At 35.6% G+C, this 25,100-nt stretch overlaps 1 protein-coding gene across 1 annotated transcript; it reads left to right on the top strand.

Moving 5' to 3' along the window:
- The first annotated feature begins 58 nt into the window (after positions 1-58).
- Positions 59-24,561, top strand: LOC121376212 (prolyl 3-hydroxylase OGFOD1-like). The gene is made up of 13 exons (XM_041504028.1): positions 59-299; positions 3,530-3,681; positions 4,834-4,880; positions 6,150-6,250; positions 7,802-7,921; positions 9,853-9,944; positions 10,918-11,046; positions 12,388-12,501; positions 13,257-13,336; positions 14,103-14,305; positions 19,464-19,589; positions 20,710-20,768; positions 23,289-24,561. Exons 1-13 carry the CDS (start codon positions 137-139, stop codon positions 23,433-23,435), a joined length of 1,533 nt encoding a protein of 510 aa, XP_041359962.1. The 5' UTR covers positions 59-136; the 3' UTR covers positions 23,436-24,561.
- Positions 24,562-25,100: the final 539 nt, after the last annotated feature.

Below are 25,100 nucleotides of genomic sequence, written 5' to 3'. Positions count from 1 at the left end.
GTCATCGTTATTCCCGTAAACACGATTGTCAATTTCCGTCAACAAAACAACGTGTTTGATTAAAATAAGGAGATAATCCGCCTAATGTTTTAAAACGGACGAAACTGCTACACGGATACTGTACAACGTTAATACAATGAGTGCTAAACGAGAACACCCTCCTGATAAAGTTAATTCTAAAATCAAACTTAAAAAGAATGATAATAATAATATAATTGTACAAATGGCAGACGTATTGCATACAAATGTGAAAGAAAAACTTAAAAAGGCATTTGTGCAAAAAAATACATATTTGGAAGGTATGATTAAATCATTAATTCATAATGAACATACTAACTAATTCATACCACTGGGTAGCAAGATTCAAGCTGTAATATAACAATAATCCTATCATATGTTTCATGCTAAATGCCATTACAATTTACATTGAATGTAGCCCGAGTACTCTGACTGTAAGAGAGCTAGACGGACATTTGGACATAAACACGCTCTCATTACAGTCAGAGACCAACCTATGTCTTTTTTTGGCAATTCCTGACTACCAAACGGTAGGCAACGAGTCCCGCTCTAATACCACAACAATCCTATGTTTGACGTCAAATACCTTTACATCAATCATTTTCGAGTTAAGTGATACAAAAAAATCCACATATTAATCACTAATACACTTACTACAGAAAGAAACCCGGCAGCACCCACATTCAGCTACGCTTCGTGACACTCCGTCGCAACAATTGCAAAGCTCGGCGATCTATTTCGAGACGTAGACCACGTGATCGCGCACTGGGCGATTCCGCCTTGTGCAGCAGTTACAGGGGCCGTCTCATATCAAGCGAAGTTACAACATGGAAGAGTTGGCTAATGCCGTTTTGGATGAATTTGGATTTCATTACGTCATTAAACCAAAACAATTACACATTATTGATTCCATTTTGAATTTGAAGGATACATTTGGGGTGTTATCGACAGGATACGGCAAAAGTATGTGCTACGTACTGCCTCCTCTTATGAGATGACTCCTGTAACTGCTGCACAAGGCGGAATCGCCAGTCTCGAAATAGATCGCCGAGCTTTGCAATTGTTGCGACGGAGTGTCACGAAGCGTAGCTGAATGTGGGTGCTGTCGGGTTTCTTTCTGTAGTAAGTGTATTAGTGATTAATATGTGGATTTTTTTGTATCACTTAACTCGAAAATGATTGATGTAAAGGTATTTGACGTCAAACATAGGATTGTTGTGGTATTAGAGCGGGACTCGTTGCCTACCGTTTGGTAGTCAGGAATTGCCAAAAAAAAGACATAGGTTGGTCTCTGACTGTAATGAGAGCGTGTTTATGTCCAAATGTCCGTCTAGCTCTCTTACAGTCAGAGTACTCGGGCTACATTCAATGATTATCATTCAGTAACAAATATTTCACATACTAAGCACTGATACACACACTAAAGGAAGAAACTGTAGTAAATTGAATTAGTTACTATTAGTATATACATGTATAGAAAGTAAAAAGTAAAGTTTGTTTTATTTAACAACGCCACTAGAGCACATTGATTAAAATTTAACTTATCATCGGTTATTGGACGTCAAACATATGGTCATTCTGACACTGTTTTATAGAGGAAACCCGCTGTCGCCACATAGGCTACATAGGTTTTATTTAACAATGCACTTGATACATTTTATTTATGGTTATATATGGCGTCAGACATATGGTTAAGGGCCACACAGATTTTGAGAGGAAACCCACTGTCGCCACTACATGGGCCACTCTTTCCAATTAGCAGCAAGGGATGTTTTATTTGCGCTTCCCATAGGCAGGATAGCACAAACCATGGCCTTTGTTGAACCAGTTATGGATCACTGGTTGGTGCAAGTGGTTTACACCTACCCATTGAGTCTTGTGGAGCACTCACTCAGGGTTTGGAGTCGGTATCTGGATTAAAAATCCCATGCCTCGACTGGGATCCAAACCCAGTACCTACCAGCCTGTAGACCGATGGCCTAACCACGACGCCACCAAGGCCGGTATACATGTCTAGAGTCTCGTTAATATGAATTGTTAACTTAGTGCAGAGTTTGTTACAAGTGATCTTCCTTGAGTAATGACAGAATTGTGATGCAGCCAGACGAGATTGATGGTGATAAAGATAATTGTTCAGATGTTACTTTTGGTAATGTGGTTATTTGTCATAACTGATGTTCCCAATTACAAAAGAAACCGTCAGCACCTCTTTCAATAATGTTTCGGTGATATACGTAGGTACTGACAAGTTTCTTCCTGTAGTACCATGAAACATCAAACATACGATTATTGTTGCATTAGAGCTGGAATCTTTACCTATCCTGTAGACAGTAATTCTGTGTTTTCGCTAGATAGAGTTATCTCTGGCTGAGAGAATGATCTTAACCATCCAAATGTCTTTCTAACTTTCGAATGGCGGAGTATGGTACTCGGGCTAGTGTATTTCTTACTGCTGTCAATGGGTTGTTTGTTTGAAAGCCAGTATGGCAATAAGACCTATAGGAAGTATACCTGAACATTATATTTATATTTTAGTTAAAGTCTGTGACATCAAACAACATTTGAACCAATCATGATGACATTATATTACTAATGAAGGCAACTTTTGGACTCTTATTTACTAAACACTGAATTAAAATTTTATTTTAGAAGTGTTACAGAATAAATATATTTTGCTGCATGTCTTAATTATATATGTAAAATCAGTAAACAAAAATAAAACATGCACTTCAATTCTTTGATCAAAGACCATCGATTCCAAAGTAGTTGGAGACTATTTTTATCCTTTTTTATGCCATTTCAATTGGGTAAATGACCTAATTTATAAAATATAAAAATTTCAAACTTTTGATTTGAACAATAAAATAGTAAAATATTATAAATTTTAAGTGATGGTGTAGCAGAATTATTTTAAAGTTTTATTATTATTATTTAAAGATGAAGGAGGGGACTATAGGTGTCATCTCTGTCCTTCTGTCTATCTTTGCCAAATCCGAGGCCTGACTACCTCTGTCCCTACATCTTTCAAATATATATATTCTATTTCAACACATTTGTAGATTGATTCTCAAATTTTTACCCATCAGTGTGTGATTTTGATTTAAAAAATGTAAGCGTCATAAGGTCTCCCTGTTTGCAAACCTTTAGAGCCTGCCACCAACCCAGCAAGCCATGCCATGCATGTCCAGTAGAACAAAAGATATGCTAAATGTTTTGCATGAAAAATCAATGTAATTTGTACAAATAATTTCTATTAGCCATGTGGACTCGTATGCTAGCCAATCTAGAGAGTCCTATATGATTTTTGCGAGCCTCAGGCTCCCAGACTCTCCTCAAAATTGCACACTGCCCATGTTATTAAATTGAAAATATTGTTATAACTTGCATGCAATTGTTGCAGTTCATATCATTCTAAAAATATCTTGTAGTTAAAGAAAACAAAATTGTCAGCAATAATTTAATTTTGGAGGAAATATATATTAATTTGTTTACTTTAAATTTATACTTTCAGATAAATGTGGTCCAGTCCTTTCACAAGAACCATTCTGTCACATTACTATACCACAGTTTATACAAGATGTCCACTTCTTGAAGCAGTTAGAAGGAGAACTGTCCAGTCTTTCATATGTAGAGAAAAATAACGATCTGTATAAATTTCATCAGGTGTGATTTTGCTGTGTCTGGATTTTTTTGTTTTTTAATTTTCTATTATGTATTATTTTAGAAATTGATTGGTTATCCAAATGTCTTTTAGTATTTAATATTTGACTCATTGTTTGAGGAACATAGGCATATGGGCTCCCATTATTGTAGGGGGGCAGGCTGGCTTTCACCGAATTGAAAAATTATTTCCGAAAAGGGTGGATAACTACATTTATTCATATTAGCATTACTACCAAATAGTTATATAGGGTTGCAAATGAATGACAACATATTTTTACATGGATTACAATTAATTTTGAGGCTAGAATGATGGGAATACACGATAAAAAGGTCGCGAGTTAGCACATTTTGCCCGAATATCTGTTTAATTTTTGCCTGAATTTGAGGTTTTGCTCGTACGCTTATGTTAAGGAAAAGGTTTCTTTGCCAACATCTAAACCATAGCTATGCGGTGTCTTACTTAGTACAATACTTGATCTAGAATGTGAGAGAATAGTCCCAAGGAATTGTTTATATACATGCATAGTAATAGTAGTTATTTACTAGCCTAACATTGAATATCACTAGCCACGGGAATGGACCTGCCAAAGATTACTGCGACAAGTAGCAGTAAGGGATCTTTTAAGTGTACACTTTTTCATAAATATGATAACACATATATCATGTTAGTGATATACATATCAATGTGGCACTAATACTTCACAAATATCTGATGCAGTGCTATTCTTCCTATGTTTTCACAGGGCTAGTTCTGGGTCAGCAGAAAATTTTGCTCTATTATCTACTAAATTTTAAAAATTGCAGAAACAGAGTTATTTTCTCACAAAATATCAATTCTTTTACCGGTATGAAATTATTTTGCCAAAGTAGAATAAAATTTTCCATTTGTTTTTGAAATTCGCAATTGGCGAATTTGGCGAGTGACAGAGCTAGGCCTGTTCCAGGGATGGTGAATGATGGTATCTGTGTATTATCCTATGGTAGTTGTACTGTTTAATATTTGCTAGTAAAATAAAATTGGTATATTATTGCATGGATACGCTACCCTGACCATACATTTACAGCATTTTTCCATTTTGTTATAATTATTATAATAATTAGTATTATTAGTAAGATCTTTAAACTTTATGCATTCTCTTTCTTTTTTGACAGAGCTGTGATTTGAAAAATATTAACTTACCACACATAAAAGCACTGAAGTGAGTATTTTTTATTAATTTTTATGAATGTTTTACTAAACATCATGGTATTTTTGTTGTTGCTGTGATATACGTGACATACAATAACAAATGATCATTCTATCTTTATTTCTCACCTGAGGTGCTTGTGTCACTGGATCGAACCACAGTGCATCACAACTGGTCAAAGGTGGTTTTATGTGCTTTCCTGTCTGTGGGAAAGTGCATATGAAAGATCCCTTGCTGCTAATGGCAAAATGTAGCGGGTTTTCACTGATGACTACAAGTCAGAATTACCAAATCTTTGACATCCAGTAGCTGATGATTAATTAATTCATGTGCTCTAGTGGTGTTCTTAAACAAAACAAACATTAAACGTTCTATCTTTATTTCTTTTTCTGAGCTTATAGTATTTATGTAAAATGTGTTTTTATCTTATTATACAGCTTTTAATTATGGGTGATGTGTAAGATACTGAATGTAAACTAATAAAAACCATAAACAAAGACAGGCAGTGTCAAATATTTAATTTTTTTTACAGCTTTTGTTTACACTTAAATTACATACATGTACTCATTACTCTACAGCGTCTTGGTTAAATAATCAATAGCACATCCATTGTACTTTTCATTTCATCCTGACATTTGTAATCTCATGGTCCATTCCTTGACGTGGGGAGGTAGCTTGCATGTCTCAATGACTCTATGCCAGCTGGAGCATCAGCTCCTGGTAGGGTCATCCAAGCTGGACTGGTCAAAGGGTAGATACTAGACTAACATGGACTGGACAGACAGGACGTGAGTCAAGAAAGACAACTGTCTAGGAGAAGCAAACTCCAAAATCAAAACTGGCCTGGAGAGACTCAGAATCCTAGTAAGGAAACTCCAAACTCAAACCAAGTCCACTGAAGTCAGAGTAAAGAAGCTATGTGGAAAGTGAAAGAAAATGTCTGTCCATACACCAAGCTCTATGATGATGATCATGATGTTTGTAATAGCTCAAAATCATGAAAATGCATTTTATATCAACCAGAAAATGTATGTACCTAAAGACCAAGAGACATTATAGGGCTAGCTTTGTGAATTTTAAGAATTTTATTTTAATTTGGCGAAAACATTTCATGTTATAATTGTTGCAATAATTTGTTGCAAAATAACTGGATTTTAATTTTTTTTAAAGATATATAATTTGCCTAAATTGTTTGCTCGCCCCGAGAAACAGCCCTGCATTACTTTACTTTTATGAAAATGCCCAGTTTCTAATAATGATAACCATGTTTCCTGATTTCAGTGAATTGCTCCAGGGTGAGTTTCACAGCTGGCTATCGGACGTCACCGGGATTCCTCTCTCAGAGAATGTTAATATCTTCTGTTCCAAGTACAAGTATACAGGTATCGTACTGCTTGTCACTCATTTAGAAATCTCCTTTCAAGGGACTGGCCTGGGTTTTCCGCCATCGTTAAGAAGTTTTCAAGTAACATAAACAGAGCTTTTTTAACTACAAAGATGACATATTAAACACATTTTCTTGTTGAAATACGAAGTGTATATTGCATGAATGAATATCTAATGACACTCCAGCACAAAAATATTCATCGGCTGTGTGTCAGACGAAGGTAAGTGTACGAATAGGATTGGTGTATATTTGGTGTGTTTCTGATTATCCTAGTTTTTATGGTAGCTCAATCTTCATTGTATTTCGTAACAAACATCTTTCCATATGTATGAAAGAACGTACATCAATGTTATTCTGTTCATTACACCGTAATTCACACCTTATGACACCGACGGAGCAAATTAGGAACAAACATGCATCCGATGTTTGAAAACACCTCTTCACAACATCATTACACAATCACAGATACCGCAACAAGTTGGCAGTACACACACAGCCAACAGTGTCACATGAGGTCTGAGTTACCTTTATCGGCTAAATTTGTAGATCATCTGATGTGTATTGCTTTTGAAAATAAGCCTTTAGTCATTCAATTAAAGGATTAACTTCAGTATTTTGTATACGAAGTAGGTACCAATTATAGATATCTTGAACCAAGGAATGAGTAGACTGACAGTGAATGCATCTTGATTAATATACAGTCAAACCTGTCTTAAGCGGTCACACAAGGGAATAAATAAAAATGGCTGCTTGAGACAGGTGGCCACTGAGTACAGGTTGCCACATATATGGTCTTTAAAACATTTGTTGACTATAAATCAACTTTTCACATATCGTCTCCTTCAGAAATAATGTAAATGGAATGTATTAAATTAATCATTCTCAACAAGTTTGTTTTCTTTTTCCATTTAATTATTTAATTCCTACTTCATGCGGTGTATTGTCATAGTACGTGAATCTACAAATGTTAAGCGTAGCTTGCCTAGAGGCAGTTAGATGCCTTCCAGAGTCATACTTTTTTAATTGATACACAGTATAGATGTTGAGACTGAATGGGTACTAGTATTCCTGAAGGTGTAAAGATTGGTTATTTGCTGCACCTTATCGCTGTTGTTAAAATATCCCTTTTATATATCAGTAAACATTTACTGTGGCCGCTTAATACAGGTATTTTAGCGATTTGGGATCCGATTTAGGTGGCCGCTGGCTGCATAGAAAGGTGACTGCTTATTACAGGTTCATTTACATTATAAATCGTTTGGGGGGGGGGGGGGGAGTGGCCACTCAAGGCAGGTGACCGCTGGTTTCAGGTGGCTGCTAGGACAGGTTTGACTGTAGTTAATAATTTATTTTTAAAACATATTTATATGTACATGTATTTGTTATTTTTCATAATACTTACAAAATATTAATTATTTAAATGCTATTAAGTCTTCAGTTAGCTGTGAGCACCGGAAAGTGCATTTGAATATTTATTGGATAGAAGCATGAAACTAAATGGAACAAATGAAATGCATTGTTTGGTATAATTTGTGTTGTTTTATAGATGTGTTGCTATGTCATGATGATGAGCTAGAAAGCAGGAGGATAGCCTACATTCTGTACCTCGTCCCTGATAGCTGGAGTTCGGCTGATGGGGGAACTCTAGATCTCTTTGACACGGATGGTCAGAATATATCTTTTTATATACTACAGGGCATATCTCTGAACCATTGTGCATTTCTTTCTTTAATAATGGACTGCAAGAGCTGGACAAAAAATAGAGATTATAACAAGATAGAAAACTGAATAGCCAGGATACAATAGAAGAAGATTCTAGCCAATGTGTTGGTTTTTGGGACATTTGGTTCAGTCCATTGTTAAAGGAGGAATTGCACAAAAGTTAAAGGATAACATTTAAGTTATCTTACATTTTTTAGACAGCATTTCCTCGGTTTCTATCCAATTTAATCAATCGGATATCAGCATTTCGATTGTCTTAATCATGAAAACACATCAAAAAGCCATCTTAATAACAAGTCACGTAACCAAAATTACTTCGACACAACTGGCTAGAAATCATCGCCAAGAGCTGTATGAATGACATCAAAATAACTGGCACAAACATGCAATGACGCCTGCCCTAACCCGTATCAAGTAATGAACCTATGAAATGCTGTCTAAATCGGTTATTTCTGAAGAAACGTCTTTATGCCTTCTAACCTATACATATTGGTTCTTGGTTTGTCAAATATTTGAGAAAGTCACTAGTCCTTTCAAGACATTTTGGCTAGATAAAACAATCCACTAATCAAGTCCATGGAATAGTACAAAGTTCAATGAAAATGGAAATCCAGGGCCCATGGTTTTAAAGCTATCTTAGCGCTACGGAATCGTAAAACCATTGTAAGCTATGGCATCACTATGGCATGTGCGATAGTGATGTCATAGCTTACAATAGTTTTACGATTTCATAGCACTAAACCGGCCTCGTTGGCGTCGTGGTAGGCCATCGGTCTACAGGCTGGTAGGTACTGGGTTCGGATCCCAGTCGAGGCATGGGATTTTAATCCAGATACCAACTCCAAACCCTGAGTGAGTGCTCCGCAAGGCTCAATGGGTAGGTGTAAACCACTTGCACCACCAGTGATCCATAACTGGTTCAACAAAGGCCATGGTTTGTGCTATCCTGCCTGTGGGAAGTGCAAATAAAAGATCCCTTGCTGCTAATCGGAAGAGTAGCCCATGTAGTGGCGACAGCGGGTTTCCTCTCAAAATCTATGTGGTCCTTAACCATATGTCTGACGCCATATAACCGTAAAATAATGTGTTGAGTGCTAGTTAAATAAAACATGTCTTTCTTTCTTTCATAGCACTAAGATCACTTCGAAAATATGGGCCCTGGAATATGCAAATGTTACTTTCTAAGCCTGGAATAGGATTGAATTTTTAGTTAGATCAGTGATAGTTATGGAAAATGAAAGTTATTGATAATTAATTTTTTCCATATAAATTTTTTTTTGGAAAGATTGCTGCTTTATGTCAATGCACTGTAATATAATTTGATGATAATGATAATGACAGAATAATCCTTGAAAGTCTTTATTAAAAAGGTAATGAAAAATGCCATTAAAAAGTCATGGAAGGTCATGGAATTTTGTTGATGACGCAGTGTATGAACCCTTTCGTAGATTTGGTAAAACAAAGTTTACAAATACATGTAAGTGGATCAGCCAACAGAAAGAGTTACATACTGCTTTCACATCTATCAACAAATTTAAGAACAAAGTGAAAATATAATAAATCTATGCATAAAATATGAATTTATGATTCTACCTGTTTAATCCTTGAATTTTAGAATTTGATAGTACATGTATAAGTAATAATATATAATTGTCATAGTATTACAGATAAAAAGACTGTATACTATTAAATTGTTGGAGGCTTTTGTTGTTGTTGGGGTTGGGTTTTTTTTTGGAGGGGGGGTTTATTGACAACCTGGTATCATTAATGGTTTTGTTTGGCATTATCATTCATCTTTTGAATAAGTAAAAAATATCTCTTATTTGTTTGAATTAATTGAAGAATTAATTTCTTGTTTTGTGTGAAATGTTTCAGAGAATGGCCAGCCTCGTAACATAGTGAAGTCTATTTGTCCACAAAGAAACTGTCTAGCTTTGTTTGAGGTGACGGAAAAATCCTTCCATCAGGTAGATAACTAACTGAAAATACATGTATGTTCAAGTTTCCTAATAACTACTCAAAGTTATAAACCAGGTTTGTAGAGCTTTCGACATAGCGTGAATTACACAGCTACGGCACAATGGTTTCAGTATTTCTTAATTTATATCGGTGTGTACTACTATGATATTAAAGGGACATTCCTGAGTTTGCTGCACTACTATGGTTTCATATTTCTTAAAGGGGTGTGTACATTCATTCCTGAGTTTGCTGCACTTTTTAAGTTGTTATCGACTAACAGAGACTTTTTAACGATTGTAATTATATATCTAATATATTTTTCTGTATAAAATATTAGTGGCTGCAGAATTAAACATGTTTCTGATTGTTTTAATATTTGTACTAGGTTAAATTTCATTTTATTTCCTAAAATATTTTTTTTTCGTACATACGAAATTATTTGAAGACAAAATCCAGTTTGGGCTTCTTTCAAATATTAAGATGACCAGAAACACATTGAATATACAGACACTGATATTCTAAACAAGAAAATATATTTAATATGTAAGTTTAATCATAGAAATATTTTACTAGTCGAAAACATCTTACAATGCAGCAAACTCAGGAATGTCCCTTTAATATAACAATGTTTGAAACCTTATTGTAAATATATATAATTGTATAATATTCATTTGAGAAAATTAATGTCACAACATGTTTGAGATTTTAGATTAACTTGAATCACCTTTTAATTGAAACATTTGTATGATCTGTTAATAACATGTATTAGAATCATTAAGAGAATGGTTTTAGATCCAGAATAGGTTGAACATAAAGAGAGAAGTTTAAATTAAATGAAGAAATTGGTGTACGTCTTTTCAATTATTACAAGAAATGAATTTTTATTACAAAAAATTAAAAATATAACATTTTTGGTGTTTGTTTTTTAATAAATATTTTATGGACGTAAATAATCAGAATTTTAAATCATACCTCTTGCAGGTAGCAGAAGTTTTATCGAGATACAAGACTCGACTTTCCATCACAGGGTGGTACCATGGTCCTCCAATATCCCGACCTCCACCGTTCATTGAGCCAGCTGCCTCCCTGACTCCATGTGTATCGTTAGAGGTAGAATTCATACAATAATTGAACCTGATAGTGCTGTATGTTGGTGGGAGTATTAACTACTAAACTGCTTTACATACTGTATGAAGCTACATTGTGAACCCATACATACATACATATATACATACATGCATGCATACATGTTAGTGATTTCCCTAGAAATTTGGCAAGGCATGGTAGACCAAACACTTTTGGGGCATTTTCACCATTTTCGGGGCACTTGTTTTTCATTAAAAATACACCAAAATTAATTGAAATAAACATTAATGTAATTTATGTGCTTGCTTTAATAAATGAATGGCAAAAGATATAAAAGGCATATTTTATTAATTAATAATACCTTTTTGGGTGTTTTATAAAGGCAATTTTAGAATTAATTTGTGAAAAAGGCTTGTTTAATCTCAGGGCAGCATGGTGCTGATTACGGCAAGATGGTGCTAGACTATTGAGGCATGGTGCTGCACCATGCTAAAACAAACTAGGGAAAACACTACATGTGATGTAAGAGTGTAAATCAGTTCTGTGGTTTAATACCTTCATGAACATCAAAAATGATCCTTTTCAATTCTTGTAATTCAAAGTGTATAACTATACTATTTCATCAATATAACAAACTCTTTCTGCAATTGTTTTTTTCTTTATTTGTAGAAAAAATACAACACAGAATAAAGGGAATCCCCATTCTGCAGTCCAGCTTTTTCCATTAGAGGCTAAATAAGGGAATACTCATTTTCTTGCATACATTATTCCAAATATCTTCTTTTTTTTAAATGTCAGCATGTTATTTCAGTAAACAATTAATAGTATTAATAACAGCATTAACAAATAAACAGTTATTTTAAATAATAAAGAAAACAGCTGGTGTTTTCATGTTACATGATACACATTTTTTCATTTCCCTCTACCGGCCCAACCCAGAGTGGTGGCACAGCTCAGTGGAACATTTACAATGTCTACAGTTTTCCTCTCAGTCATCTACCAGTGAGGGGCGGGATTTAGCTCAGTCGGTTGAGTGCTTGCCGGAGGTGCTTGCATCACAGGATCGAACCACTTCAGTGGATCCGTTCAACTGAATGGGGTTTTTCTCATTTCAACTAGTGCACCACAACTGGTCAAAGGCCGTGGTATGTGCTTTCCTGTCTGTGTCAAAGTGCATATAAAAGATCCCTTGCTGTATTAAGAAAATGTAGTGGGTTTCCTCTGTTGACTATGAGTCAGAATTACCAAATGTTTGACATCCAATAGCCAATGATTAATTAATCAATGTGCTCCAGTGGTGTCGTTAAACAAAACAAACTTTAACTTTCTACCAGTGAACCAAGAATATGTGGGGTTGTTTTTTAGGAAAGTGAACTTTATGCATGGATAAATCCTGTGTATCTAAATCCTGAAACCCAGGTGGAAATCCGGGAAACATTTGAATCAGATTCTGAAATACAGCTTCAAGACTTTTTACAGGTATTTCTTACTGGTTGAATAATTCATACGGTACTAGTTTGTTGAAAGATTCATAGTCATATTGGTTGAGAAAATTCAGTCATACTGGTTTATAATTTTCATAGTGATATTGTTTAAAAGATTCCTAATCATTGATTGAAAGATTCAAAGTTATATTGGTTGAAAAAGATTCAAAGATTCTGTTATTGCTTAACAGGATTTGCTGTATACATTTACTGTTGTAATAAGAAGTTGAATTTAGAAATGATTTTTTTGTAGCAATACAGATTGAATTTAAATTAATATTTTTTTTAGGATTATATACTTTACAAATATTTAAAGAATATATCATGTAGTATAAAATTATATACTGTCTCTAAGATAATCATATTAATGGTATGAAGCAATTATTAGCAAACGGAGCAGGATGTAGCCCAGTGGTAAAGCGCTCACTTAATGCGTGGTCAGTTTGGGATCAATCCCCGTCGGGGCCCATTGGGCTCTTTTTCGTTCCGGCCAGTGAGACACGATTGGTATATCAAAGGTCGTGGTATGTACTACCCTGTCTGTGGGATGGTGCATATAAAAGATCCCTTGCTGCTAATCGAAAAGAGTAGCCCATGAAGTGGCGACAGCGGGTTTTCTCTCTCAATATCTGTGTGGTCCTTAACCATATGTCTGATGCCATATAACCGTAAATAAAATGTGTTGAGTGTGTCGTTAAATAAAATATTTCCTTCCTTCATTAGCAAAAAATTAATGTTTGTCTTTTGCAGTCAAAGAAATATTCTGAATTGTTGCTGGCTTTACGTTCACAAAATGTTGAATGGAACTCAAGAGGACCAGCTCATAAAAGGTAACATTACATTCAATGAACTCAGGGTTTCTGCCAGAGGGTAAAACAGGTATGGCACCATACCCACATTTATTTGTAGATTTTTTTTAAAAGTTAACCTTTTGACAAAACTAATTTACTCTTATCATTACTGTATGATTTTCTTAACCCTAACCCTAAATGTAACCCATTTTCGTTTTGGTGGAGCTCCCCCACCCCCCACCCCCGATACCCCCTTACCCAAACATATCTTTCTGGCAGAAAAACTAAAACTATATAAATGTGTTTGTATTTTTGTGGGCTCAGTTTAATCATTCAAATCAAAATTCATCTTAGGTCTAGGCTAGTAGATTCTGAACTGTTTTCAAAGTATTTAATGTTGTGTAATTGTCATTAAATCTTACCTATTTTTACAATTTATGGTTTAGTTACATCTAGTTGATAGCATTACAATTACCTGGTATCTGAGAAACGTTGGGTTTTTTTTTACACATAAATGTATCAAATTTATTTTTAAAAATTGATAACTTACCTAATTATATTCACTAGTCAGTATTTGACTGATTAAAATGTGGTCTACGTGTAAAAACTATGTGCCAAATTTACGAAGCCTGTTTTTCTTAAACACAGGTGTTTAAGCATTGTAAAAGTATGTAGTTATATGTGTGTTAACTTAATAATGGCTTTGTAAATTCAGGCCCTTCTTTTCATCTTTATCATCATGATTTTATCCATAAATAACTTTTGTTGCTAAATTGTTTCCAATCAGTGCTTGTGTTGCTTACAGAAACTACTGTACATGTGACACGACCAACCAGCCAACCATAGTGCAGGACTGTGTGAGATTCTTCCAATCAGATGCCATGTTTCTGATCCTGTCCAATCTCACTGGACTCAAGTTGCATGAACTGGCATCTGTTTCAGATTCTGACTCAGACCAGGATGGTGAAAGCTCCAGTGCTAGAGGCGAGGACTGTTCCACAAATAAATGTATGTACACTGAGGTGACCTTTTTCTTAATAGAATCTATCACCGTTGTGAGGTATAGATACGGCAATTCCAACCCGAGGGACAAATGGTTTTTTGTTTTACAAAAACATTTTGTCCTGAGGGTTGGAATTGCCTTATCTATACCTCATAAGGATGATTGATTCTTTTTCTTGCCCATTTAATTACAGTAACAAAACATTAATTTTGTAAACTATGTACGGTTTGTTTATTGTTGAACGATTCGTAAACATTTCACCTAAATTCCGAACCAAATTGTTAACAACTACAAAACATTACTCTCCTACCTTTAATTACCGTTACATTTAACCCAAATTTTGTCCACACACAAGTTGTGAAAAAACCATTACAGTGACACAGCTTTCACATATGAGACTGTAACGATGTCGCCAGTATCGACTTTGCTGAGATAGCATAGGGCAAAATACATTCAGTTTTCAGCCGTCTGCCATTTTGCTTTTTTTATGGAATATTCTTCAAGAGGGGTGAAAGTCTCCAAAGTATGTGACATAATTAATATAAAATCAATGATCTTTAGTGGTATATTTAAACAAACAAAAAATAATTTAAAAAATGAAATATGGCGTCATCACGTTTGCTTTTATATCATAACATGTTATGATGTTGCTAGATTAAATCATATCCTTTCACCCCTCTTGGAGAATATTCCATAAAAAGTCAAAATGGCAGCCGGCACAAAATTACATGCTTTTTGCCCTATGCGATCTCAGCGAAGTCGATATTGGTGACATGGTCATCATCTAGTATGTGGAATCTGTGTCATTGCAATGGTTTTTCCTAGATTTCTGTCTGGACAAAATGTGAGTAAAATCTAACGAAAAAGAAAGGTAGAAGAGCAATTTTTGGTAGTTGTTAACATTTTGGTTCAGACTTTACAAACAATGAAACTCATTTAAGCTGAATAACCCTGTCCAGTGGGCAAGAATAACCTTTGTAATACCTTTGAAATTATTATCTACATGTACAGTATATTAAAGGAGACCGGACACCAAAAGACATGTAGTGTGTAATGGATTAAGTTAGCGTCAAAGACCACATTACTCTAACGCCTGGCTCGCTGCGAGGCACCGGTCAGCTGCGCGTCTTAGGTTTGGGGTAAAAACAGAAGTGGGCGGGATTATGCATAGATCTGAACGAAAGCGAGGCAATACGTCATCGGTGAGAGTTAGCAAGCAATACCGGTACACGTGTTGATTCTTTGGTTGTGCCTTTTAGTCGTTTTTTTCTTTTTTTTGTCTCCAGGTTTATCGGAAATTTAATTTACAACATAATTAGTGTTATTATATACTGTCGACGTAATTATATATTGTTAACTGCGCAGTGTTTAACTGCAACAGTAACAGCAATGCATCCCAAGAAACGGCCAACATCATGGTTTCGATTTCCAAAAAAACACGAAAGTTGTTTTAAAACATGGACGCATTATTGTCATCGAATGGGCTTTACACCAACTAAATACAGCAGGTTATGGTACATTTACCATGTGAAAATTAAAACAAGTATGTACTTAAAATATACATTAAATAAAGGTATTGCAATTTGTTCACATACGAATATTTAAACTTCACATTTATTTACCTATAATTTACAAATTAATTTTCACCGACAGCCCATAACGACTCCATACTAACGTCTCTTGATCTAGTTGGTTTGTTAACCTCATAATAAAACACCTTCAAAACGTGAATTATTACGTTAGTTAACAATGTTTATCGTCAGTTCAGTATATTGTCATTAAAATTAAAATGCTAACACTTTGGCAGGAACAATATATGTACTCTGGCCAGAAGGAATGATAGTTAAATAATTTTAAAGCTAGTGTCGATTATTAAAGCATAATAAAATTGTACTTTTTAATGCTTTCTGTATGTCATATTAAAAATACTCTACACCAAATAATTATTTTAATACCTACCCTGGGTTTCTGCCAGAGGGTGCGGAGGGTAAACTTATATGTATGTACTAAAAAATATCAGAAATTAATGTGTATATATATATATATATATATATATAATGTTTGATTTTTTCGATAGATTATAGTAACATAATTGCTGTTTAAAATTAATAAAAGTGCATGAAATAAAATGTTCAATAAAAAACAACATTTCAAACCTATAACCACCCAATGTACTCCTTTGAATATATTTAGTTTTTACAGGCCCGTAGGAACAACTTGGGGGGGGGGCACTGACAGACTGGGTATAAACTCTACATCAGATTTTGGTTACAATGGCAAAAATTAATGATAAAGAAAAGCTCACAAGTGGGGGGCACCCCTCCACCCCCAGTTCCTACGGGCCTGTTTTATTACGTACCCTCAAATTATTTTCTGGCAGAAAACCTGGTACCTTTTTGAAACAATTGGTCGTCTAATTTTCGACTGTTACCATAAAATAATATAATTAATCACTTTTGGCATCTAGGAATTTAAAGCAAAATTAACAATAGTTAACACATGGAATAAGCATCATATATTATTTTGTTTTACCTGTAATATATTTGACCTGTAATATATTTTCATCAGGATTTCCTTCTTCCTCCATGAATGATTAAAGAAAATAACACTGGATATATTGTAATTATTTTTATTTTATTCCAATATATAACAAATGTGTTTTATGTCAGTATGTGGAGCAAACTACCTGAAACAGTTGGTTTGAAATCATGATTACAAAATCCTAAAGATAAAAGGAAGTGTGTGTGGGGGGGGGGGGGGGGGGGGGGGGGGGGGGGGGGGGGGGGAAATACAGTCTCTAGTGAGGGATACAAACTAGATTTTTTATCTTTATATCATCTTTATTTATGCAAAGTAGTGAAAATTTAAAACATACATTTTCTTCCTAGAGTGTGATGGAGAACAAGCCCCTAGGCCCACCCCTCCCCAGTTCCTACGGGCCTGTTGTATTTTATATTAATAAATGCCAAAACTACATAATAATATTGTCGATAAGACATATTAGTTGTAAAGTGATTGTCAGTATGTGGCAACAGTATATTTTCCAACATTTCTGTGTTTCTGTACCCGGCTGTGGACAGTTTCGGCAGACTGGTAACACATTTTCTTAATAATTAAAAATACACGGTTTAACCAAACACATTAAAACTTGGAGGGTAACTAGTTAAGAGAACAAAGTTTTATGTTAATTTTATTATATCTTGCTTTGGTGAGGAGGGGACGCTTTTTGCAAATTTGCGAAATCGGCCTCTGGAATATCCACTGACGTGTCATATTTACATCTATGCTGAACAAGATTTATGATGAAATATTATTACATTTTGTGTGCTTTTCTTCTAATTAGGTCCATTTGCTTCAGTTTACATTAAAAATGTCATAAAAAATCATGTTTTAAAAAATGCTTGTATGCTAGTCTATGACCGTGTGGCGTCTTCGTCGGCAGTTGATTCATCCAAATTTTCATCTAAGACAACATTTCCAGGATTAGGGACAAAGTCTCTGATAAGTGGTTCAAACTGATATGGTTTGATGCCATTAGCACAAGCTGGACACAATTCTTCGTCACTCGAATCGCTAAGTTTGTCCATGCTGCTTGGTAGTTTCTTCAGTTTTCCTCTCATCGATGACGTCATGGGTCTAGCTCATCAATTGTCGACAGTTTCCGGCAAACATCGGAGATCGGCGAAAAAAAACAACCCAACCAAGACTGGCACGCTCAACTTAGTCAATAAGGGGAGCGCGGTAGTTGCGTGTTGTGGTTTATGACGGCAAACAATTCATTACACCGTATATATGATTTGGTGTCCGGTCTCCTTTAACACAACCAATTCAGATGATAATTTAACATCCGTCCCATCATTGTATAAAAATGTTTAGTTTTTTTGTAAATAATTCCAGTTTGGTTTGAGGTAAGAAGAAAAGTAAAAGTGTTTTGGAAATAACAAAAAAATACTATTTTTGTGTGTAGTTTACAAATCAATCGGCTCTGAAATAAATAACTTGTAGTAAATTATTTCATAGTATGAAAAAAAGGCGTTCCTGTGGGATGGACTATAGTCACATATTACAGTGACAGACTCCAGTTTTTAAACACTGTAGCATATTTTTTACTATTAGAGCCATTTTGGACAACTAAAATTAAACATGATGTAGATTTTATTATTTAGATTATCCATTTCCAAAATTCCAAAGTACAGTTTTTGGGACATTCTGGTATTTCAAATACAACAAAATGCATTTTTCATTTTTTTTGTAGATGCACATACCCGGTACCTCTAGTCTATTTTTTAATGGCATTTCTGTGTTTCACTGTCACAGAATCTTGTTTCACTCTTTTATTACTTTATCCAATGATCCCCGCTGGTGGGCCCATTAAAATATATCTCGTTCTAGCTAGTGCACCATGACTGGTATTAATCAAAGGCCATGGTATGTGCTATCCTGTCAATGGGATGGTGCATATGTGTTTCTGGTCATCAAGATATTTCTAGTCACTAAAACTGCATTTTATAGGAAACAGGGTCCATGATTTTAACATCCAGTCAGGGTTTAAACATTTTATCCTGGAACCGAATTCACTAAACATCATTACTTCAAGTTTAGAAGTTCACGGGCGTAGGAAGATGCCAAAAGGTGTGTGTGGGAGCACACACACATATATATATACATGTATATATATATAAATACATGTATAAATATATAAAAACCATCGCTACTGCCCACCACCACACCCTTACTTCCTACACCAGTGAAGTTGTATGTTTACCAGAAAAAAAAATTGAGTTCGGTCTTGTTATTCATAAAGAAAACAACAATAATAATATGGATAATAAAGAAATTATTACACTCGGGTGTGAGTTGTACTGATTTTTACGAAACTCGTGTCAGGATTCATACAAAAATCCTGACACTTGTTTCGTAAAATCACACAAGCTCATATAATAATCTCTATGTATGCCAGTATCCAACATCTGGATTTGGGTATGACAAATTCATAAGGGATATGCATATATACTCTAATTCACTTGGGTTTTTTTTTGCTGTTGTTATCATCCAAAATGCACCCACTTTTGTATCAGGATGTATTTAGTCCTAGCTGACTGTGTAATATCAAATTAGGCTGATTCACCTTTCAACAATAACAAACTTAATGTATATTTTCAGCTGACACCCCAAGGTGCGGTAGTGAGGTTAGACAGTGGTCCCATGGAAACTACACATTGGTTCACGACACAGACCGAGACATCTCACAGGTGGCGCTAGATACTGTACTCAGTATCGGGTGTAAAGGTGAGAAGAATACACTAGAGACCATAGTACATTGTTATAGTTTTAATTTCTTCAGATTTATATATACCAGCCTCAGTGGTACAGTGATCAAGTCATCAGATTTGAAACTGGTAGGCACTGGGTTCATATCTCAGTACCAGCTACCACCCAGAGTGAGGTTAACAACTGAATGGATAAGGTGTAAGGCTACCAGAGCCAGTTTAAGGATCCGCGGGGCCTGTAGCACAAATAACAGTAGGTCCCCCTTCCTAGGATATATATTTTGCCACCCCCTCGGGGAGAGGGGGAAAAATTACCTGGGGAAAATAAATGTACACATCACCGCGAGGCCCCCTGAAGCGTGGGGCCCATAGCATGTGCTACATGTGCTATTAGGATCAGCCGGTGTAACAGCCCAAAATATACCCCCCCCCCCCCCCAAACTATACCCAGGGTTAAAGTGGGCTAGCCTGTTTTATACCCCTAACCCTAATCCTAACCCTCATTTTTTTTATTACTAACCTGTATACAAACTACATAAATAAATAAATAAATAAATAATAATAATAATAATAAAGGCTTTAAAACAAAAGCAACTATTGCTTTCATAAAACAGGTATATTCTGGGCTAGCCTGTTTTATACCCCAGGGTATATTCTGGGCTAGTCCAGTTTATACCCCAGGTATAGTTTGGTGGGGGGTATATTTTGGGCTATTACACCGGCTCTGAAGGTCACTACACTGACTCTGTAACTAACGACTGACAACAAACCAGTAGCCTACCAACAAACCAGTAGCCTACCAACAAACCAGTAGCCTACCAACTGTACTGGACAGACAGCCAAGATAGTTGTGGTGTGTACCCAAGACAGTATGCTTGAACCTTAATAGGATATAAGCACAAAAGTAAGCATAAATGAATGAATTCACATTTATGATATTGTTCTTTTCAGTATTGTTGACTGATTATTTATAGTTTGCATTTACTGTTTTTAATATTTTGTATATATATTTAACCTTATTTATTCTTGTTGACTCCTAATTTTGAATTCCAAGAGTCAAAGTAATTCACAAATCAGTTCTCTGACAATTGCAAACTGTGTATGATTTTATTAGCAACCATTTTTTGTGATACTTTCAGACTGGCAGCCCAATTACGGTGGATTTACGTCTTACATTGCCAAAGAAGAAGATGAAGAGGTACACCCATAATAACTAACCTACCTCACAGACAGAATAATAAAAATGTTAAATGTTTGAAAATATTTACATTTAATTTGTCACAAAAAATACTTCAATTAACTAGAGCCATAGTCATCATATCCCAGGTGCATTGGAACAATATCAGGAGGTGGGGGGCAAACTATAGTGGTGGGTACAAGCAATATTTTTATCTTTCATTTCTACAGAGTACCATACTCTATCAAGCAATATTTTTATCTTTCATTTATATAGAGTTCGGTACTCCATCAAGCAATATTTTTGTCTTTCATTTCTATAAAGTACAGTACTCTATCAAGCAATATTTTTATCTTTCATTTCTATAAAGTACCGTACTCTGTCAAGCAATATTTTTATCTTTCATTTCTATAGAGTACGGTACTCTGTCAAGCAATATTTTTATCTTTCATTTCTATAGAGTATGGTACTCTGTCAAGCAATATTTTTCTTTCATTTCTATAGAGTATGGTACTCTGTCAAGCAATATTTTTCTATATAAAAATGAATGATAAAAATATTGCTTGTGCCCTCCACTATAGGTTGTTTCTCCCCAAACCCCAACTCCAGATATTGTTCCAATGGTAGGACAAAAAAATACATTCCTTTTTTTTCCCTCAAGTGGGTGAGGAGGACACAGGCTATGCCCCCGGTTCCTACAGGCTTGTATCCAACTTGTCAATATTTCGGTGTATAAACTGAATTTATAATTACATAGCCATAAATTGAAAGACAATAACTACATTACAAAATACAAATATCTAGCTCATGTTACATGGGCTGTGCAATGAATGAATGAATGAATGTTTAACAACACCCCAGAATGATGTTACATGGGCAGATGGAGGATTTTCTATGGAGGAGGTGCAACATTTCAGAAAGGGTGCCTACAATGTTCAGGGAGGTGTTGCCACTTTTAAAAATAGTTAAAGTTTGTTTTATTAATGACACAACTAGAGCACTTTGATTTATTAATCATCGGCTATTGGATGTTGTACAATTGATAATTTTGACATATAGTCTTAGAAAGGAAACTCACTACATTTTTTCCATTAGTAGCAAGGGATCTTTTATATGCACTATCTCACAGACAGGATAATACATACCACAGCCTTTGATATACCAATTGTGGTGTACTGGCTGGAATGAGAAATAACCCAGTGGGCTCACCAACAGGGATCGATTCCAGACCGACCAAGCAATCATTAGTAGAAAGCACTATTTTATATGCACCATCCCACAGACAGGATAACACATACCACAGCTTTTGATATACCAGTTGTGGTGCACTTGTTGGAATGAGAAATAATCCAATAGGCCCACATTTTAAAAGGGCACTCACCATATTCAAAAGTACATTAACAGGCGTTATAATAACTTTTGAAGTGTTCCCCAGAAAGAGGAAGCACACTTAGATTCTTTGACCCAAGTAACATCTCAGATGAGCATTCCACCAACTGAGCAAGACTATAAGACTCCATCATATGCGGTCATGTGAGATAGAAAAAGTACACCCCAGGTGGTAAAATGTTTAACCCATGGTTGAAATTTTCACCACTGAGGGTGTACTTTTTCTATCCCACACGGCCGCATATGATGGAGTCTTTTTCTCTCATTCATTTGGTAAATAAACCATTATTTTACATGAACAGAAAAAGATGGCTGAACAAGTAACTTTTTTATTGAACCATTTTATTATAAATAAACTACACTATCGTATTTTCTGTGTTTGTTTCATGTGTTAAATAAAATTTAACACTACAAATTAACTAGATATCTTTTATAATGAAGGTTTTAATAACCAAATATTAATTTAAAACTGTGTCTAATGACCTTATGTCACCATCTCACATTAATATGACGTCATACATGTATATTACCAACGACGTCATGTTAAACGTAAGAGCGTGATATCCCATGTAAGATAGAAATGTCTTACATAGCTTTCTTTCATGGGGTAGCTCTGTTCCGTATACCTGAGCCTCAGGCTGAGGATGAGAGAACTGCCTTTCTATATATATATAGTCTTATACACCTGTAATGAAACATTTTTGTGTGTAATTTATGATTCTGGGATTAGACGAGTTGTGGGGGGATCATTTGTTCCTGGTCAGTTTGTCAGGAACTGTACTGGGGGAGGCCGAGATAGGGGTTTTATTTGGTGATAGGTTTTGGGGTTTTTCTTGTTAGGGATATTTTTGGCGGTAGAAGGCCCCATGGCCACCACCAACCCCACCCTCCAGCCCACCGTTTTATCTTTCCATTCAGGACACCTGAAAGTCGATCCCCTATCCCCTATGTAAAAAGGTAATCTATGTCTGTATGTAATGTCAATGTTACACATGTATTTGACCGACAGAGCCTTTTTAACAACTAAAATAAATAAATAAAATAACTAAATTAAATACATGTTCTTGTTTAAAATATCACCCTCACACCACTGTCTGTATGTACAATGTGTTTCTTATGGTAATGTTTGCCTAATATCTGTTGTACTTTCAGCTCTTGACCGTGTATCCGGTGGAGAACTCTCTGGCTCTCGTCTACAGAGACGTCAGTACACTGCGCTTTGTGAAACACATCAACCACTCTTCCGTGGATGCAGATTGCAAAAACATTTATGATATCGCTACAGTGTATTACGAGTGAATGCCTGAGACACATAGTTCCTGTCAGGCATCTACAGAGACGTCTGTACACTGCGCTTTGTGAAACACATCAACCACTCTTCCGTGGATGCAGATTGCAAAAACTTTTATGATATCGCTACAGTGTATTACGAGTGAATGCCTGAGACACATAGTTCCTGTCAGGCATCTACAGAGACGTCTGTACACTGCGCTTTGTGAAACACATCAACCACTCTTCCATGGACGCAGATTGCAAAAACTTTTATGATATCGCTACAGTGTATTACGAGTGAATGCCTGAGACACATAGTTCCTGTCAGGCATCTACAGAGACGTCAGTACACTGCGCTTTGTGAAACACATCAACCACTCTTCCGTGGACGCAGATTGCAAAAACTTTTATGATATCGCTACAGTGTAGTACGAGTGAATGCCTGAGACACATAGTTCCTGTCAGGCATCTACAGAGACGTCTGTACACTGCGCTTTGTGAAACACAGCAACCACTCTTCTATGAACGCAGATTGCAAAAGCTTTTATATCGCTACAGTGTATTACGAGTGAATGCCTGTGACACATAGCTCCTATGATGGGTGTCGGTTGTGTGTGCAGGAATTGATGCAGGGTGGGTCTAGACTTGAGTGTGTGAAGTTTCTAGTGGGAGGTCGAGCGCTGCTGCCCCCCCCCCCCCCCCCATAAAAAAAAATATACATTGAAAAAAAGAAGAGAAAATTTGCTTCAAGTTGGCAGGTATCAACCCTCAGAACTAACCTCCCAGCCAACATGTTTGCCTGTTGAGAGTAGAGGACGTCTTGAAAGGAAGGGAATGGGAAAACATGTTTGTTTATCTCTTGCATAGTGAGATATCCCTTGGCATGTTGTTAATTTAATTACATTATGGACATGATGGTACACTGAGCCTTATTCTTAGTATGTCTGTCCATTACATTATTCCAGCATAGACATGAAAATATTAATGATACTACAGCAGCAGAGAGGTGGACACACAGCAAAATGGTACGTTTGAAAAAAAGTTGTTTTGTTTAACAACAACACTAGAGCACATTGATTTATTAATCATCGACTATTGGATATCAATCATTTGGTAGTTTTTACATATAGTCTTAGAGAGGAAACCTGCTACATTTTTCCATTAGTAGCAAGGGATCTTTTCTATGCACTATCCCACAGATAAAATAACACATATCATGGCTTTTGATATACCAGTCATGGTGCACTGGATTGAACGAAAAAAAATAGCCCAATGGGCCCTCCGATAGGGATCGATCCTAGACTGACCGTGCATCAAGCGAGCACTTTACCACTGGTCCTGAACTACATCCTGGCCTGTGTGACTTTTGAAATGACTGTAAAGTGTCCAGGGACCATGTTCACAAAACATCACAATCCTAGTTTTGCATGTAACAGTAAATCTACGACTAAACCACAATTCATATATAATTACTACCAACAGTGGAACTAATATAGCTTGAAATATACATATGTCGTTTTCTTAAAATAGACGACAGCCACATGTAAATGTTTGACAGGTTTAACTGCTGGTCTGAAACGTGTACTTATGTTTTGTGAAGTTGACTCCAGACCCCAATTTCACAATACATCGTAAGCCTAGTTTTATATAAATGTATGGCAAAACCACAATTCTTATTACTTTTATAGTACA

This window comes from Gigantopelta aegis, chromosome 6, assembly GCF_016097555.1.
Source record: "Gigantopelta aegis isolate Gae_Host chromosome 6, Gae_host_genome, whole genome shotgun sequence".
NCBI classification, from domain to species: Eukaryota; Metazoa; Mollusca; class Gastropoda; order Neomphalida; family Peltospiridae; genus Gigantopelta; species Gigantopelta aegis.
This window is presented reverse-complemented; position numbering and strand designations above follow the sequence as displayed.

Excerpts from the sequence above, each read along its gene's own strand:
- LOC121376212 (XM_041504028.1), top strand. The coding sequence starts at position 137 with ATGAGTGCTAAACGAGAACACCCTCCTGATAAAGTTAATTCTAAAATC. Across the intron at positions 300-3,529 it reads AAAAAATACATATTTGGAAG|ATAAATGTGGTCCAGTCCTT; the intron begins GTATGATTAAAT and ends TTATACTTTCAG. Across the intron at positions 12,502-13,256 it reads AGCTTCAAGACTTTTTACAG|TCAAAGAAATATTCTGAATT; the intron begins GTATTTCTTACT and ends TGTCTTTTGCAG.